The sequence below is a fragment of the Tamandua tetradactyla genome, chromosome 4 (genome assembly GCF_023851605.1).
Source record: "Tamandua tetradactyla isolate mTamTet1 chromosome 4, mTamTet1.pri, whole genome shotgun sequence".
In the NCBI taxonomy this organism is placed as follows: domain Eukaryota; kingdom Metazoa; phylum Chordata; class Mammalia; order Pilosa; family Myrmecophagidae; genus Tamandua; species Tamandua tetradactyla.
In genome coordinates this window covers 23837145-23856820 of record NC_135330.1, presented here as the reverse complement: position 1 = coordinate 23856820, position 19676 = coordinate 23837145, and the positions used below count along the sequence as shown (strand labels likewise).

General features: G+C 33.7%; 1 protein-coding gene across 8 annotated transcripts in view; it reads left to right on the top strand.

Annotated features, from left to right (window-relative positions):
* Positions 1-19676, top strand: part of KIFAP3 (kinesin associated protein 3) — a 219611-nt gene that overhangs the window by 89260 nt on the left and 110675 nt on the right. For all 8 annotated transcript variants that reach the window (XR_013174069.1, XM_077156924.1, XM_077156923.1 and 5 more), the window contains one exon: positions 11302-11480. Coding sequence is in view for 7 of the 8 variants with exons in the window: in XM_077156924.1 (XP_077013039.1) it covers positions 11302-11480 (179 nt within the window). In the remaining variant the exon portion in view is untranslated. The remainder of the gene's footprint in view (positions 1-11301; positions 11481-19676) is intronic.

The following is a 19676-nucleotide window of genomic DNA, read 5'->3' as shown; positions in this document are numbered from 1 at the left end:
ATCAAATAGATGACTTTCATGTTTTCTCCCAGTCCGTGACTTAATCTTTTCATTTCTTAACAATATCTTTTGGTGAGCAGAAATTTTAATTTTTATGACATCAAATTTTTAAATTTTGTCTTTGTGGGTCATGGTCTTATGATATCTAAGAAATCCTCTTACTGAAGGTTACAAAGATTTCATCCTGTGTTGGTTTCTGGCAGTTTTATAGTGTCATTTTTACATTTAAGTCTATAGTACAGTTTCAGTTAATATTTATTGTAGTATGAGTAATGGATCAAAGTTCTTTTACACCTTTGCATATAGATACCCAATGATTCCATCACTATTTATTAAAGACTATCCTTTATTTACTGAATTACTTTACATCTTTGTCACAATTGTTTTGTTCATATGTATGTGTCTACCTTTGGACTTTCTGTTCTGTTCTACTTACTTAAATGTTTTGATGTCCGTACAGTAGTATCTTTATTATTGTAGCTTTATAAAAAAAAAATCTTGATAGGTTGTGTTAGCCTGCCAAATTTTTTTTTCAAAGTTGTTGGTTGTTCTAGCTCTTTTGCATTTCCATATGGATTTTAGAATCAATTTTCCAATTTCCACAAAAACAAAAAATAAACATTGCTGGGATTTGTCATTGGGATTGCATTTAATCCATCGATCAATTTTTGGAGAATTGATATCTTAACAATGTTAAGTCTTTAGACCTATGAGAAAAGTATAACTCTCCACTTGTCTTGTTTAATTTCTCATAGTAATGTTTTATTGTTTTTAGTATACAGGTTTTTCATAGCATTTGTCAGATTTATCTTGTAACCCTTTCATACTTTTTGTTGCTGTTGTAAATGCTATCTTTTAAAAACTGGAATTTCTGATTATTCTTTGATAATATATAAGACAGTTGATTTTTGTATTATGGCCTTGTACATTCCATCTTGGTAAAATCACTTATTAATGGTAATAGCCTTTTGAAGTTTCCATTGAATTCTTTTTTGTGTTCTTCTACTGTCTTCCTGAAATCTTTTATTTCTTTATAAATATCCTTAAATAGTTGTTCTGTATTCTGTGTCAGCCTCCAGTGTTTTTATTTGGCTGTTTGGCTTGGTCATTTCTTCCTGGATTTTCACGTACTTTGTGATACTCTGTTGTGTTTGGTGCATTTGATTATCTTAATAACGTTATTTTGCAAGTTAGTTTCCTTTAGTCATCTAAAGTTTTGTGTTTACTTGATTTTGCATTGAAGGTTCTCTTTTGTACATGGCTTGTCTGTAATTTTCCACCAAACCAAGCCTGGATCTCATGTCAGGGGTACAATTCTACTTAAGGATCTATTAAAAGTTAGGCAGGGGTGCCCAGGTAGTTCGGTGGTAGAATGCCTGCCCACCATGCAGAAAATATGGGCTCAATTCCTTGCCTGTGCACCCAAAAGATAAAATGAAAAACACACCTCAGCAATAGTAGGCACCAAAGTCACAAAGAGATACCCCATGATATATTGGACATGAACTCATGCTGGTGTCCTCAGAAGAGAAAGAGAATAAAATAATAATATTAATGAATAATAAATATATATTTTAAAATATGTAAATAAAATAATAATATATTAATAATAATTGAACAGTAAAAGATTTATTTTAAAAAGATAAACCTAGGTAGATAGGTCGTTTGCCAGATGGCACTTAGCTTCTTCCCAGCAGGTAGTGCTCCTGAGGTATCCCCGCCCCTGAGGCCCCCCTCCCCCACTCTAGTGACCACCTGGGAATATGGCTTGCATGGCAGAGGTGTTGCTTCCAGTACACAGGGGCATTTCATTTTGGCTAGGCATACCTCTGGGCTCCTACAGGCACACTGGCTGCGAAACTGCTTGCAAGGTTTCCTGTTGCAGTGGAGGGACAGTCAGTTTTCTTGGTTCCCCACTTCCCTGTGTGCTGCCACCCACCCCCAGTAGGGGTCATAGCCCATTAGACCCACCCTGCTCTACCTGTCCTGATCTCTCTACCTCTGTCCTCCCTATGAAATACTGTCCTTTGATCACTCACCCCCTGAGACTATAGTCCCATCATTTTTCCCCCATCCCCTATCTTGTTCTACAGTGTAGGGGTGAATCCAGCTTACCCTACTCTGCCATCTTCCCAGAAGTCTGTATTATTTCTTCTTTAAATGTTTGATAGACTATGCCAGCAAAGTCTTCAGAATTCTGGAGATTTCTTTATTGGAAAACTTTTAATAATATAATTATTAAGAATAATAATTTTATTTTTATAATAATAATGAGTTTTAAGTGTCTTAAAACTTCTCTAATAGCTTTAAGACTATTAAGGTTATCTGTTTCTTCTGGAATGAGCTTTAGTAGCTTGTGTCTTTAAAGGAATTTGTGCATTTCAAGTTGTTTTATACTAGTAATCCCTTATAAGCCTTTTAATACCTACAGAATCTGTAGTGATATGTCTGTCTCTCCTATATATTAATACAAGAAAAAGTGGATATCAAGGTAAAGATAATTAATAGGTATAACGAGGGTCACTTCACAGTGTAATAAGGTCAGTTCATCAAGAGGATGTTACAGTCCTACATATTTATGTCCCCAAGAACCAAGTTTCAAAATACGTGGAGCAATCTGATACAACTACAAACTGATAATAATACAAGGAGTAATAGATAAACCTACAGTTATGGTCAGAATTTAATATTCCTCTCAAAATTGATAAAACAGTAAAGAGAAAATCAATAAGGATATAAAGAATTGAAGACCACTATTAAATAACTTCACTTTGTTATCATTTGTAGAACTCTACATCCAATGACATCAGAATACACATTCTTTTCAAATGAACATGCAACATTTACTAAGATAGATTGTATTCTGGACCATAAAACAAGTCTCAATGATTTAGGATTCAATTTATGTAGAGAATTTTTTTCTGAAAACAATGGAATTCAATTAGAAGTTCATAATACAAAGATCTCTTGTATTTGGAAACAAAACTTCCTTCTAAATAGCCTTTGGATCAAAGAAGAAATCATAGGTAAATCAGAAATTTACTTGAGATGAATGAAAATAAAAATGGAAAGAGAACATATCAGAATCTATTAGGTGCTGCCAAGGCAGTGTTTAGAGGGGAATTCATAGCACTAAATATCTTTATTAGAGAGGAAATGTCCAAATCAGTAATGTCAGCTTCACCTTAATAAAGTATAAAAATAAGACCAAATTAAATTCAAAATAAGCTGCAGAAAGGAAGTGAAAGTTCACATCAGAAATCAATAAATTAGAGAAAATCAATTAAATGAAGAAGTTGGTTCTTTGAAAGATGAATAAAATTGATAAATCTACAGGATCAGGAAAAAAAAGACAGCACACAAATTACTAATTTCTGGAATAAGAGAGATTACATCACTATAGATTTGGTTTTCTTGTGACTACTCTTAGAATGGTGTGTGTTTGTCCATCCTTTTACTTTTAACCTATTTGTGTCTTTATATTTAAAGTGTGTTTCTTAAAAAAAGCAAATAGTTGGGTGCTTTTTATTTATCTTTGTACCCTTTTTGCTCTTTGTTTACCTTCTTTGGGATTTAGGGCTTTTTTTTAGTTCAACTATATCTCATTTGTTGGCTTAGCAATAATTTTTCTTCCATTATTTTAGTAGTTTCTTTAGGCCTTATACTATACATGTTTGACTCATTGTAAGTCCCCCTTCAAATGATTTTATACTACTTCGTGTACATTGTAAGAATCTTATAGTAATATACTTCCATTTATCCCCTCCCTGTCTTTATGCTATACTTATCTTATAAATGTCGTAAACTTTACAATGTATTATTTTGAATAGTCAATTTTATTTGAAAGATTTTAAAATAAAAATAAAATAATTTCATATATTTATGCCTATCTTTAGTATTTCTACTGATTTTGTTCCTTTCTGTAGATTTAATTTGTGTCTGATGCATTTTCTTTCTGCTTGAAGGATTTCCCTTACTATCTCTTATAGGACCAATTTTCTGATAATGAATTATTTTACTTTTGCATATCTGAAAAGATACTTATTATTTCTTCTCTTTTGAAAGAAATTTTCATTAAAATTAAAATTCTAGGTTGATAATTATTTTCTTTCTGTAAAGATGTTCTACTGTTTTCTTGCTTGCATTATTTTTTTATGAGAAATCTGCTGTCATTCTTATCTTTGTTCCTCTATACATAAGATTCTTTTTTCTTTTAACTATTTTGTAGGTTGTCTTTTTATCACTTGTTTCAAGCAAGTGTCATTATATAGTATTATAATTATCATGTGTCATTATATAGTATTCTTCATGTTTCTCTTTTCAGGGGTACAGTGAGTATCCTAGGATTGTGGTTTTATACTTTTTACCAAATTTAGAAATTTTTTAGTCATACTTCTTCAGGGTCTCCAACTACTTAAATATTAGGCCATTTGAAGATGTTCCACAGTTCACTGGTACTCTTTACATTTGCTATTTTTGTCTTGATTTTTTTTTCTTTTGGTAAAAGATATGAATAGACATTTTACTGTATAAGAAACCAAATGCTTACAACTCAGAGAAATATAAATCAGTACACCATGTGATAACATTTTACATTTACTCAACTGACAAAAAAATGTCTGATGCCACCAAATTTTAGAGTGCATATGGCCTTACAGAATTTCCCATACATTTTTTTGCAAGTATAAATGGATAAAAGTATTTTTAAAACAATTTAGCATTATCTCTTATGCCTAAACATTCACATGTTATAGAAAGAATTAATTCTGGAAATAATTTTCAAAAATTTTTATTAGCTTCATTTTTAGAGCAGTTTTGTTTATAGAAGACTTGCATGGAAATTATAGAGAATTCCCATTAACTGCCCCCATCCCCACTCCCCAAAGATAGACATGGTTTCCCCCATTATTCACACCTTGCGTTAATTAGTGTAGTACATTTGTTGCTATTGATAATACAACATTGATTTATTGTAATTAACTGAAGTCCATTGTATACATTAATATTCACCCTTTAGGTGTACAGTTCTATGGATTTTCACATATATATAATGTCATGTATCCAACATTCCAGTTTCCTACAGTATAGTTTAACTGCCACAAAAATGCCCATGCCTCACCTTTTGTTCCTTTCTTCCACTCCCCTCTACCCCAGGACAGACCCTGATATTTTTACTGTCTCTCTTTTTTTGCCTTTTGATATATGGTAGGAATCATACAGTATGTAGCCCTTTCAGACTGGTTTCTTTCACTTACTGATGTTCATTTAAGGTTCCTCCCTGTTGTTTTGTGGCTTGATATCTCTTTTTTAAAATCACTGACTAACATTTCATTACATGGATCTACCACAGTTTGTTTACTCATTCACCTATTGAAGGGCATCTTGAATGCCCCAGTTGCTGGCAATAATGAATAAAAGCTACTAGAAACAATAGTGTGCACATTTTTGCATGGATGTAAGCTTTCATTTCCTTTGATAAATACTAAAGAGCACAACTGCTGGGATCATATGGTAAGCCTATGCTCAGCTTTGTAAGAAACAGCCAAACTGTTTTCCAAAATGGCTGTATAATTTGGATTTACATCAGCAATGAATGAGAGCTCCTGTTGTTCCACATCCTTGCTAAGATTTGATATTGTTAGTGTTTCAGTTTTAGCCATTCTGATAGGAATGTTGTGGTATCTCGTTGTTTTAAATTGCATTTCCCTATTGAAATATGTTGAGCATTTTTTCATATGCTTATTGACCATTGGTATAACTTTTTTTTGGTGAGGTAGCTATTCATCCTTTTGCACATTTTTTAAGTTTGGTTGTTTGTTGATTTCTCGTTACTGAGTTTTAAGAGTTCTTTATGTATTTTGGATACAAATCCTTTGTCATATATGTGATTTACAAATATTCCCTCTTGGTCTGTGCCTTGTATTTTGGATCTCTAACTGGACACTTCCCAGAGCAGAATTTTTCATTTTAATGAGGTGTCCAAGATACCAGTTTTTTCTTTCACTGATTGTGCTTGGAAGGTTGTATCTAAGAAGTCATTGCCAAACCCAAGGCAGGTGGCATGTTATTTGAAAGGGGACTTTGCTGTAAATATATTTTACAAACTTTTAAGCAACCACTAAAATTTTTTAAAAGAAAGTATAATTGATAAGCTGAGAGAAGAGAGAAATAGAATCACAATAAAAGTTGAAATGAAATCAGAGAGAGCAGAAAAGGAGTGAAAGACAAAAAAAATTCTTTTTTAAAAAGAACTAGTGCAGCAAATAGGAAACAGTCACAAATATTAATCCAACTATATAAATAATCACCTTTAATGTGAATAGCCCAAATATATTAATTAAAAGACAGAATATGAGATTGAATAAAAACATAAGTAAGATCCAACTCTATATTATCTACAAATAAACCCACTTAAAAAATAAAGATAGATTAAAAGTAAAGGGATAGAGAAAGATACGCCCTGCTAATACTAGTCAAAAGGAAGCTGGAGTAGTATATTAATTTCTGACAAAGCAGATTTCCAAGCAAGAAAATTTATCAGGGATAAAACGAGGCATTGCAGAATGATAAAAGGGTCATTTTTCTAAGAAGATCTAAAAATCCTTAATGTGTATGCATGTAAAATACATGCAGAAAAAACTGACAGAACTTGAGGGAGAAACAGAAAAATCCACTACTGTAATTGGACACTTAAACATACCTCCATCAGTAATTGACAGATCCAGCAGGCAGAAAATCAGTGAGGATATGAGTGTCCTGAACAGGTCAATCAGTCAACTGGATCTAATTCACAGTTATGGAATACTTCTTTCAACAATAGATGAATGCATATTCTTTTTAACATCACATGGAACATTTATCAAGATAGATAACATCTTAGACCATAAAACACAATTCAACAAATATAAAATAATGGATAGCATTCAATATATGCCCTCAGACCACAATGGAATTAGAAATCAATAACAGACATCTAGAAAATCTCAAAATATTTGGAAATTAAACAACAAAGAAGTCCAAGAGAAATTAAAATATGTATTTAACTAAAGAATAATGAAAATAAAAATAATCAACAGTTGTAGGTTGCAGGAAAAATGGTGCTTAAAGGAAAATTCATAGTGTTGGATGCATTTATTAGAAGAGAAGAAATACCTAAAATCAACAATCTAAGCTTCCACATGAGGAAAATAGAAAAATAAGAGCAACTTAAATCCAAAGTAGGCAGAACATAAATAACAAAATTAAAGCAGAAATCAGTGTAAGTTAAAACAGGAAAATAATAGATAAAATCTGTGAAACCCAAATCTGGTTCTTGAACACATCACTAAAATTGATAAGCTTCTAGCCAAGCCAACCCAAAAAAGACTGAAGATATAAATTACTAATATTATAAATGAAAGAGGGACTATCACTACTAAGATTAATGAAGTATTTAATCTCCATTTATTTCTTGAATGGTATTCTTCTCTTTATGCTGACTTGGTTTCTTACCTTTATCTTTTAACTTCTCCCAGGAGAACATTTTTTGACATTTCTTGCAAGGCAGATCTACTAGCAACAAATTTTCTCAATTTTTTATCAGAGAAAGTCTATTTCTCTTTTACTTTTTTTTTTGTGTGTGTGTATGCTGTATGGTGGGGGTCATATTTCATTCTTTTTTCCATGTGAGTATACCATTATTATACCACCATTTGTTGAATTGTTTGTTTGTCTGTATTTCTTGTGTATTTGTTTTTTTGTGAGGGAAGTTCATGGGCTGGGAATCAAACCTGGGTCTTCTGCATCCCAGGCAAGAATTCTACTGCCAAATTATCCTTGTACCCCCAGTATTTCTCCTTTACTTTTAAAGGTTGGTTTTCCTGGTACCGAATTCTAGGTTGATGTTTTTTTTTCTTTCAGCACTTTAATTATGCCACTCTGCTCTCTTATTGCTTGCATGGTTTCTGAAGAGAAGTCTGATGTGAATCTTATCCTTTATAAGCAGGGTGTTTTTTCCTCTGGCTTCTTTCAAGATCTTCATTTTCTGAAGTTTGAATATGCTATGCCTAGATGTGTATATTTTATTATGTCTTTCTGCTTCGTATTCTCTGAGATTCCTCAATTTAATGTCTGCCATTGATTTTGGAAAATTCCCAGCCATCATTACTTCAAATATTTCTTCTCTTCCTCTTTCTTCTCCTCCAGGTATTCTCATTACATGTATGGAACACCTTTTGTAATTTTTCCTACAGTTCTTGGATATTCTGTTCTTTTTCATTCTTTTTTGTCTTCCATTTCAATTTAGGAAGTTTTTATTGACATATCGTCAAGCTTACTGATTTTCCCTGGGCCATGTCTAATCTATGAATGAATCCATTAAAGACATTCTTCATTTCTGTTATAGTGTTTTTATTCTTCTGTGGCGTTTCCATCTTTCAGCTTATATTCCCCATCTGTTCTTGGGAGCTCATAGCATACTAGAGCTTTTGGCATATTAATCATAGTTATTTTAAACTTCCAGTCTAATAATTCCAACATCTCTGTCATCTCTGAGTCTGGCTCTGGTGCTTGTTCCATCTCTTCAGATTGTATGTTTTGCTTTTTGTTATGTCTTTGTAATTTTTTTACAAGCTACACATGATTTGTCCTGGGTAAAAGAATTTATGTAAATGGACCTTCGGTGTGAGGTTTTCTGTTTATCTGGTTAGGAGTCAGGCTTTGTTTACTGTTTGTTATAGCTGTAGTTGTAGACCCCTCTGGGGTCCTTGTTTTGTGTCCCTGTGTTATGTCTAGGTCTTACAGTTCTCTCCGTTGTAATCGCCTATTACATTGTGGGATGTTGGATTTTTTTTAATACCTATTTATATTCTTGAGATTTGTTCTGGGATGCAGTTAAATTACTTAGAATAATTTAATCCTTTTTGCTCTTGCTGTTAAGATTTGTTACTCTGGACATAAGTAGCATTTAGTCTAGGGAAAATTATTTCCCATTACTGAGGTAAGACCCTTCTGATTATTCTATCCAATGCCCTGTGAATTATGAGAGGTCTAATCTGGCTGGTGAAACAGGCATAATTCCTAGCCCTATGCACTATTTCTTCTAATCTGCTTATCATTTTGTTTGGTCCCAAACCTTAGGTGTATTCCTAAACACATATACCAAGTAATACTCTGGAGTTCCTTCTTTGTGCTGCATTCTTTCCCCTTCAGTACTGTCTTTGAACTCTAGCCACCTTAGCATTCCTGAACTTTCAATTTCATCTTCTCAACCAAGGGAGTTTGTTCGTCTGTACTGGTGTTCTCCCTCCTTATATCACAGCCTGCAAACTCTTCCAAGACAGTACTCTTGGCAAACAGGACTACCTCATTTTTTCCCTTGTGTCTCAGAGATCACTTCTCTCAGGATTCACTTCATTGCCTGAGGTGCAATGTTGTAAAAGCCTTTGTGTTGTATATTTTATGTGTGTGTACATGTGTGTTTTTGAGGGGGTTAGGGCAAGATGTTTCAGGCAAAAGTTTAATCCAGTCCCTATTACTCTATTGTATTAATTTCCTAGGGCTACCGTAACAAACTAACGCAAATTGGGTGGATTAAAACAACAGAAATTTATTCTCACAATTCTGGAAGCTAAAATCCATAACCAAAGTGTCAGCAAGACCATGCTCACTTTGAAGGATCTAGGGAAGAACCCTTCTTTGTCTCTTCCTAGCTTCTGGTGGTTCCCAGGAATCTTTGGTAATTCCTTGCTTTGTAGTTACATTATTCCAGTCTGTCTCCATCTTCACATACTTTCCTTCCCTCTGTCTGTCTCTGTGTATTTTCTTCTTTTCTTGCAAGGACACTGGTTTTTGGGTTTAAGACCTACTATAATCCAATGTGATCTTTCTTAACTAATTATATCTACAAAGATCCTTTTTCCAAATAAGGTCATACTTCTAAGGTTCTGGGTGGACATGGATTCTTGAAGGACATTATTCAATCTAGAACATCTGTCTTGACTGCATGTGAAGTCTACTGTATGCTTTTTCAATGCAACTTTAAAACCTTTGAAACTTGAATTTTAGTTTAGCTCTGTCATTTACTAGCTATGTGGCATATGGCAAGTTATTTAATTTCTCTGAATCTGGGCCCCCCATTTTTAAAGTGTTTGTAATACTTCCTCCTTCATAAGATTATTTTAGAATTAAAATGAGTTGCTATTTATATATCAGTATAGTAGTACCTCTCATAGAATAGGTACTTATTAAATGTTAATTAACTTTGTCCCAAATATTTGTCAAAAAAATAAATTGTGTTCATCCATTTATGTGTGTGTGTGTGTCTGTGTGTGTATATATATATATATATATATATATATGCATGTATATATGCGTGTATATATATATATGTATATATGCATGTTTTTTTTTGTTCTTTATATAAGGGTAAGGAACACAAATATATGAAACTAAAATAATGAGTAAAATCAAGGCCTCAGAAATAGTCTGTAGTTTTAACAGGAACCATTCAAATTTAACTCTCAAGCTTCCTATCAATTAAGGCAAAATGGAAAGCCTTATCTGTTTCATAATTTTTGTTGTCAGAAGGGAACAATCATGAGTTTCTTGTGAGAAGTTTAACATTTTTATTACAGGTATCTAAAAGAAATTTTACTTGGGACTAGTGGACAGTGACTTCAGCTTAGGCTAGTGCCACAATTGTATTACTGAATATCATATGGTCGTTTCTTATAGTGAGTGTCAGAAAAGCAGTTTGAAACTGAAAATTAGGTTTCAGTATTCTCAATTTTAGCTCTAATTATACTGTATATTTTGGATATATTTTACTTGTTTTAACATAGCCCTTAGTTGTTGACATTTTATAATACCTTACCTTGTTTTCTCTCTATATACAAGTCATTTTTCCCTTTCTGCATGTTTTATTATTTACTGGCTATCTACCTTAATTGCCATTTGATTACTATTAAGCTCTAAGCTCCAGGAAGGTCAGAATCATTGTCTTATTTTCATTATTGTGTCCTCAGGATCTTAAAGAGTATTATTGAATATATATTATATTTCACATTTTATACATCTATATATGTAAAATGTTATGGAGCAACATATATATATATATATATGTGTGTGTGTGTGTATGTTGTTCAGTAACACTTGGTAAATGCTTTCTAATGAACTGATTATTAACCAGTAAGTTTCAAAAATTTTTAAAGTAATGTATTATCTTTTTTCAACTATATTTGTTGCCTTGATGTATGGAAATTATTTTTTAAATATTGATTCAGTGTGCCAATCACTTAACTCTTACCTATTTTACTTTTCTAGTTGCTCTTTATTTGCTTCTGAATCTTGCTGAGGATACTCGTACAGAATTGAAGATGAGGAATAAGAACATAGTTCACATGCTGGTGAAAGCTCTTGATCGGGACAATTTTGAACTGCTTATTCTTGTTGTGTCATTTCTGAAGAAACTAAGCATTTTTATGGAGAATAAAAATGATATGGTAACTTATAAAGTTCTTTCTTAAAATAGTCTATGCTATACATTTTCAAGCTAGAATATTTCAATAATAAACATTGAAATAAACATTATTCCTCTTCTGAGATTATTTTGAATGAAGATTTTACAATAACAGTAACTTATTTAAATGGCTTTGTTAGGAAATATGTCCCACACTGGTTAATATTCCGGATAATTGAGCTTTCTGGATAAAAATATTTTCCTAACATTTTGTATAGAATGGATCTTGTTGTATTAAACATACTATATAGAAAATTTAAATTGATAGAATCACCTGTACTTCAGGGTCATCTGTCTTTATCATTTTCCCCTAAATTATTTTGCCTCCTATTCTCTAATCTTTTATTAGATTAAAGAATTATAGTTTAGCGCAATCTTTTTTCGCTCACCTACTATGTCAGTTGGAAGCCACACTTGTTCATTCTGTTTTTCAAATATCTCTTTAAGCCACCTGTTCTTTCCATTCCCAGTGCCATTGTACTAGTTTATGCCCCTTAATTCACACCCTCTTCATTTCTTGTTTGAATTATTGCAGTAGGGTCCTGATTATCCTTTGCCATCTTTCATTTTGTTGAGACAATAGTCTTTGACAAATATAAATTATTGTATATTATTTCCCTTTTGGAAAATATACAGCATACAGAAATGGATAAAGATAAAATAAAAGTTCTTGTCATCTGGTTTATTTCCTAACCTTGAGAAGTTACTTTGTGGCAAACATAGTTATTTCTCTTTCTTAGAGGTAAGTTGGAATATGTTGTTCCATTTATGTGTTTACATTATGTTCTCCTTTAGTATATTCTCATAATTCAAATTGATTTGCTGTCAGCATGTGTCTACTATTATGGATTAGATTTGTATTTAAGTAATGCATTTCTTATATATTCATTCTGACAAAAATGATCTCTTGAGAATATTATTAAAACTATTTTCTGGTAAGATCATTGGGTTGGACGCAATATAAGTTGTCTCATCAAAAACTTCAATTTTTATTGAGGAGAAGGAAACGGAGATTCAGAAAAGATAATTACTTATCCGAGGTCATAAGAATGATTTGATTAGCCAGATTTTTACTGTAGATGGTATATATTTCATCTTTTAGTGTGGAAGAAATGCATTTTCTTTATGGGTATCTTTTAGAATCAAATTTTTAGAGCTTTACTGGACCTTACCTGTATTTAGTAAGTCTAGCCTCTTCATTTTGCAGATGAAATAACAGAGAAACAGAGAGGTTAAGTAATTTGCCCAAGGAAACAAACCACCAAAACTTGGTTTCATACTCTTTCTGTGTCCTGACAATATTTTTTTCAGGTCTTTAGATTTATGGGTTTTAAAAAAATCATTTTTATCAAGATTGACAGTAAGTGATTTTAAAATGTTGACTTCCAGGAACACTAAAGGCTTAAAGCCTTTAAATCAATTACTTAAAGGATCTAATCAATTTACTGATAGGTTGTTAGTAAATTGTCTTATTATATAGAATGTTTAATAAAATACTGATTAAATGTGAATTCCATTTTATAGAAATAGAATTGAGAGGGCATTGTTTATTGAGGGAATTAGTAAATTTGGTTGTTGGGATTAGGCTTTTATCAACCACAAAGAGGTGACTAGAATGTTGTGTTAAATGAGAGTCTTGTGTTTAATAATCTTTTGACTGCGTGGCACATATTTTGCATTCCATTCTATGGTTAAAGACAAATTAATAACAAACTTTCCAGGTTATTTTATTATAAAGTTTTGCTTTAACAACCAGTGTGTACTGTTGTTTTTTTCAAAGAAAGATATTACTTAATATAATTAGTAGCAGATGAAGCTGGTGGCAATTCTGTTTTATAAAAAAGCGAATGATTTATTGGCAAGATTGTATTATTTAAATAAACTGTTCATTTTACTGTAAATGTGAACTAATACCACTTTTTAGAGTCATATATTTTAAAACAAAAAGTATTTTTAAAAAATGTTTTAATTAATGGTTTAAATTAAATTATCATCTTTTAATGTAAAATTAACATAGGATAACAAAAAAGGAAGTAAAATCATATTAGAAATATGGATAAAAAATAAATAGTAGGAACAAAGGTTAAAATAAATTGAATAGATTGAAATGCTAGTGGTCAATGAGAGAGAGGGGTTAGGGATATGGCATCTATGAGTTTTTCCTTTTTTCTTTTTTATTTCATTTGCTGGAGAGATGCAAATGTTCAAAAAAATGATCATAGTGATGAATACACAACTAGTGATAATATTGTGAGCCACTGATTGTACACCATGTATAGAATGTTTGTATATCAAGAATGTGTCTATGTTTATTGTTTACAATAAAAATATTTTTGAAAAACCATATTAGAATATGAGTTCAAGGAATAATAGAGAGGACTTAATTTTTAAAGGATTGTGGTTTTGCGTCATATCTAAGAACCTTTTGCCTAACTCAAGGACATAAAGAATTCCTCCTGTGTTTCCTTCAAGAAGTTTTATAGATTTTTGTTGTAACAACAACATTTTGAAGGGTTTTGTTTGTTGCCTTTTGTTTGGTCTGTTTCTTTAATCTATTATCCATCCATTTGGGGTTAATTTTGTGTATAGGACAAGGTCTAGCTAGTGTTTTATCAATTTTATTGTTATTTTCAAGAACTAATTTTGAATTTGTTTGACTTTTGAAAGAAATTTTCATTCAAATTCTGAGTATGGAATTCTAGATTGACAGGATTGTTCCCCATGCTTGATAAAGTCACTCAGTATTTTATGACTTGCCTAGTGTTTAACAAGAAATCTGCTATTATCTTTGAACTCTGTATGTTCTCTTTTATTCTCTGTCTACCTTCAAGATTTTATCTTTATTTTTCGTTTTCAACAATGTGAATATGATATGTGTGGGGGGGGAGTATATGTATGTATGTGTTTTGTGTGTTTATTCTGTTTGGGATTCTCTGAACTTGGATCTGTGGTTTTGTATCTTTCATTATTTTTCAAAAATTCTCGGCCATTTATCTCTTCTATTATTTCTTCTGTACAATTTTTTCTCTCTTCTACTGGATTCCAGTTACACATTAGTCTGTTTGATGTTGCCTCACAGCTCTTAGATACTATATATTGTTCTTACCTTTTCTTTCTTTCTTTTTTGTTATTAGAGTATTTTTTTTTAACCTACCACTAGGTTTACTTCTTTTGTCATCAACTATATCAAGTCTACTAATGAACCCAATGAACAGTTTCTCATCTCTGTCATCATGGTTTGTTTTTAGCTGTTGTTATTTTTGGCATTCCTGTTTAGATTTTTCTCATAGAATCCATTTCTCTGCTGAAATGTCCCATCTTGGCATTCATGTTATCCATCTTTTCCAGTAAAACCTTTAAGATATTAATCATAGTTATTTTAAATTCCCTGCCTAATAATTCTAACATTGGTCATAACTGAGTCTGGTTCTATGGGTCATTTTGTCTCTGCTCGGTGGGTTGTTTTTCATGCTCCTTAATGTGTCTGTTATCATTAGTTGAATGCTAGACATCATGTATAGATCAGTAGAGTCTGTTCTGTCTGTGTATGGAGATAGGCAGACCTTTTCTTTTGCTAGGCTTTTGAGTAGGAGGCTAAGTATTCTTTACAGGAGTTTAGCTGGATTTACCTTTTCAGGACCATCAACTGCAAATTCATCTAGCGTTAGCTTGTCCTTGGGTGGAGATTACTTTCTAGGGATTTTTTTTCCCTCAATGTTCAGGTTTCATCTTCAGCTTTATCTAAGAATTGATTAGTGAATCTGAGGTCATAAAGATTGCCTCCTATATTTTACGAGTTTTATAGTTTTAGCCCTTATATGTAGGTTCTTGATCTGTTTTGAGTTAATTTTTGTGTATGGTGTGAGATAGGGTTGTAACTTCATTCTTTTTCATGTGACTATCCAATTTTCCCCCATTGCATGTACTTAGCATCCTTGTTGAAAATCAGTTGATTGTTGATGTGTGAGTCTATTTATGGACTTTTTATTCTGTTCCTTTGATCTGTATGGCTCTTTATATGCCATTACGATACTTGTTAGTACTGTGGTATAATTTTTTTTTCTGGTTTTGAACTAAATTTTAACATTTGTTCCCCCTATTATTTATTTTTATTCCATATGTTTTACTCATCTGTCAACAAGGTAGATAAAAGGAGCATCAGACACAAGGTTTTCACAATTACACAATCACATTGTGAAAGCTATATCATTATACAATCATCATCAAGAAACATGGCTACTGGAACATAGCTCTACATTTTCAGGCAGTTCCCTCCAGCCTCTCCATTACATCTTGGATAACAAGGTGATATCTACTTAATGCATAAGAGTAACCTCCAGGATAACCTCTCGACTCTGTTTGGAATCTGTCAGCCAGTGACACTTTGTCTCATTTCACTCTTCCCCCTTTTGGTCGAGAAGGTTTTCTCAATCCCTTGATGCTTGGTCTCAGCTCATTGTAGAGTTTTTCTCAATCCCCTCGTGCTGAATCTCAGCTCACTCTGGGATTTCTGTCCCTTGGAGTCATGTCCCAAGTAGACGGGGAAGGTGGTGAGTTTGCTTATTGTGTTGGCTGGAGAGAGAGGCCACATCTGAGCAACAAAAGAGGTTCTCTTGGGGGTGACTCTTAGGCCTAATTTTAGGTAGGCTTGACCTATCCTCTGTGGGGTTAAAGTTTCATATGAACAAATCCCAAGACTGGGGGCTCAGCCTATAGCTTTGGTTGTCCACACTGGTTGTGAGAATATCAAGAATTCAACTTGGAGAAGTTGAGTTTTCCCCCATTCTCACAATTCCCCGAAGGGGACTTTGCAAATACTTTTCCACTCACTGATCAAATCACTCCGGGATTCATCAGGGCATCACCTGGACAAACCAATAAAATCTCATATCCTACCCAAAGTTCCATGTACTTAAGGTGTTCAACCAACTATCTACATAAGTTATATTAGGACATGCACTAGTCAAAATATAAATTTGTACCAAATAAACATTTTTTTGCTTTAGTCTCACACATAAGTTGAAATTTTGAAATATGAATTACCATCTAGTTTCAGCACACTGCAGTAATGACATTCTTTTGTTCTTCCTCATGCAAAATCATTTTTTAAATTTGTACATTTAGTCATTATCATTATACACTCTAGGCATTCCTAGATTATACCATCTCAATCTTTACTGTCTTATCTTTCTGTGTGATTTCATTTATGCCCCCAGCCCTACTCCCTCTATTATTCTCATATGCAGCTTCATTCAGTGTTTTAACATAATTGTATTACAGTTAGGTAATACTGTGCTGTCCATTTCTGAGTTTTTATATTCAGTCCTGTTGCACAATCTGTATCCCTTCAGCTCCAATTACCCAATATCTTACCCTATTTCTATCTTCTGATGGTCTCTGTTACCGATGAAATATTCCAAATTTATTCACTAATGTCAGTTCATATCAGTGAAACCATACAGTATTTGTCCTTTTGTTTCTAGCTAATCACACTCAGCATAATGTTCTTAAGGTCCATTCATGTTGTACATACTTCATAACTTTATTCTTACAGCTGCATAACATTCCATCTTATGTATATGCCGCAGTTTGTTTAGCCAACTGTCTGTTGATGGACATTTTGGCTGTTTCCATCTCTTAGTAATTGTAAATAATGCTGCTATAAACATTGGTGTGCAAATGTCCATTTGTGTCCTTGCCCTCATGTCCTTTGAGTAGAGACAGCATATAGATGGGTCCTGTTTTTTAATCCATTCTGCCAGACTATGTCTTTTGACTGGGGAGTTTAATCCATTAACATTCAGTGCTATTACTGCATGGGTAGTACTTTTACTATTTTGCCTTCTGGATTTTATATGTCATATCTAATTTTCCTTCTTTTTACCTTTACTCATGGTCTTCCTTTCTACACTCTTCTCTACACCTCTCTCTCCTGTCTTCATATCTGTCTGTAGTGCTCCCTTTAGTATTTCTTGCAGAGCTGGTCTCTTGGTCACAAATTCTCTGTGATTTTTTATCTGAAAATGTTTTAATTTCTCCTTCATTTTTGAAGGACAATTTTGCTCGATATAGAATTCTTGGTTGACAGTTTTTCTCTCTTAATAATTTAAATATATCATCCCACTGTCTTCTTGCCTCCATGGTTTCTGCTGAGAGAGCTATGCATAGTCTTATTGGGCTTCCCTTGTATGTGATGGATTGCTTTTCTCTTGCTGCTTTCAAGATTCTGTTTTTCTGTTTGACCTCTGACATTCTGATTAGTAAATGTCTTGGAGTACGTCTATTTGGATCTATTCTCTTTGGGGTACGCTGCACTTCTTGGATCTGTAATTTTAAGTCTTTCATAAGAATTGGGAAATTTTCAGTGATAATTTCCTCCATTAGTTTTTCTCCTCCTTTTCCCTTCTCTTCTCCTTCTGGGATACCCACAACACATATATTTGTGCCCTTCCTATTGTCTTTCAGTTCCCTGAGTCCCTGCTCACATTTTTCCATTTTTTCCCCTGTATTTTCTTTTTCTTGCTGGATTTCAGATGTTCCATCTTCCAGTTCACTAATCCTATGTTCTGTCTCTCGAAATCTATCATTATAGGTTTCCATTGTTTTTTTCATCTCTTCTACCTTGCCTTTCATTCCCATAAGTTCTGTGATTTGTTTTTTCAGGCTTTCGATTTTTTTTTTTTCATTCCTTGCCTTCTTTATATCCTCCCTCAATTCATTGATTTGGTTTTTGATGAGGTTTTCCATGTCTGTTCGTATATTCTGAATTAATTGTTTCAGCCCCTGTATGTCATTTGAATTGTTGGTTTTTTCCTTTGACTGGGCCATATCTTCAATTTTCCTAGTGTGATTTGTTATTTTTTGCTGGTATCTAGGCATTTAATTACCTTAATTAGCTTATTCTAGAGATTGCTTTCGCTTCTTTTACCTAGGGTTTTCTTGCTGGATGAATTTGTTGTCTATCTGTTCTTTGATATTCAGTTCAGCTTTATCTGAACCTCTAGCTTAAGTTTTGTTTAACAGAGGAGAATTTTTCAGTTCTTGTTCTCTAGTTTCTTGTCCTGCTTGTATTGTGCCTTTCCCCCCCACCCCACCCTTAGGACGGTCTGCTTAGGTATTTTAGACCCCAGCCAGATTTTCCCAGACCAAACTGGCCTCCTATCAGGAAGAAAGAGTCACCTGCATTGGTTTTCCCTGAGGGTGAGACCCAGCAGGTTGAAATACTTTCCTGTGAAGTCTCTGGACTCGGTATTTCTTATCCTGCCCAGTATGTGGTGCTTGTCTGCCTACAGATCCCACCAGCATAATATGATGCAGTACCTTTAACTTTGGCAGACTCTCCCTGCTGGGGGCGTGGTGGAGACAGAGGAGAGGTTTTAGGCTGGTTTTAATGGCTTCAAATTTCCAAACCCTGGGGGTCTGAATTCCTTGAGGGAGAGATTCCACCTGAGTTGGGCTTCACCCCTCCCCTGGGGAAGGGACAGTCTCCAGACAAACCCCCAAATGAGCTCACTTCTGCCTATGCCTGGGCAGTTGCAGCCTGAGAAGTCCTGCTGCTATATCCAAAGGCAGTCAAGCCTTTGTAGAAAGACAGCCACAAAAACCTGTTTCCTTCTTTTTTTTCTTTTTCCTTCAGCCCTGTCCCCTTGGCACCAGGGCAAAAATGAGCAATCTCTGCTTTGACCAGGTTCACCTGAGCTGGGGGACTATTTCTAGTAGTCAGAATTTGTTAATTAATTCCACAGTTGGCGTTTGGTGGGGCACAGCCCTTGCTGCTGGTAAAGTCCCTTTCCTTTCCCCTCTGGGAAGCAGCCTGTGGGGGAGGGGTGCCGGCCGCCATAGCTTTGGTCACTCATAGTTCTGGGGGGGCTTGCAGCCGGTCCAGCTGGTCCAGACTGGGGTACGCTGTGTCTCCGGTCACTAAGTGGCCCCAGGAGCTGTTCTGTACTGTTTCTGGTTATTTACTAGTTGTTCTGGAGGATGAACTAAAATGTGTACATTGTTAACCCGCCATCTTCAGTGTGGTACAATTTAAAGTCAGGAAGTGTGAGTCCCAACTTAGTTCCATATAAATTTGAGGGTTGCTTTTCCACTTATACAAAAAACAAAACAAAAACTAATAGAATTTTCATAGTGATTGCATGAAATTTGTAGTTTGCTTTGGATAATATTGGCATCT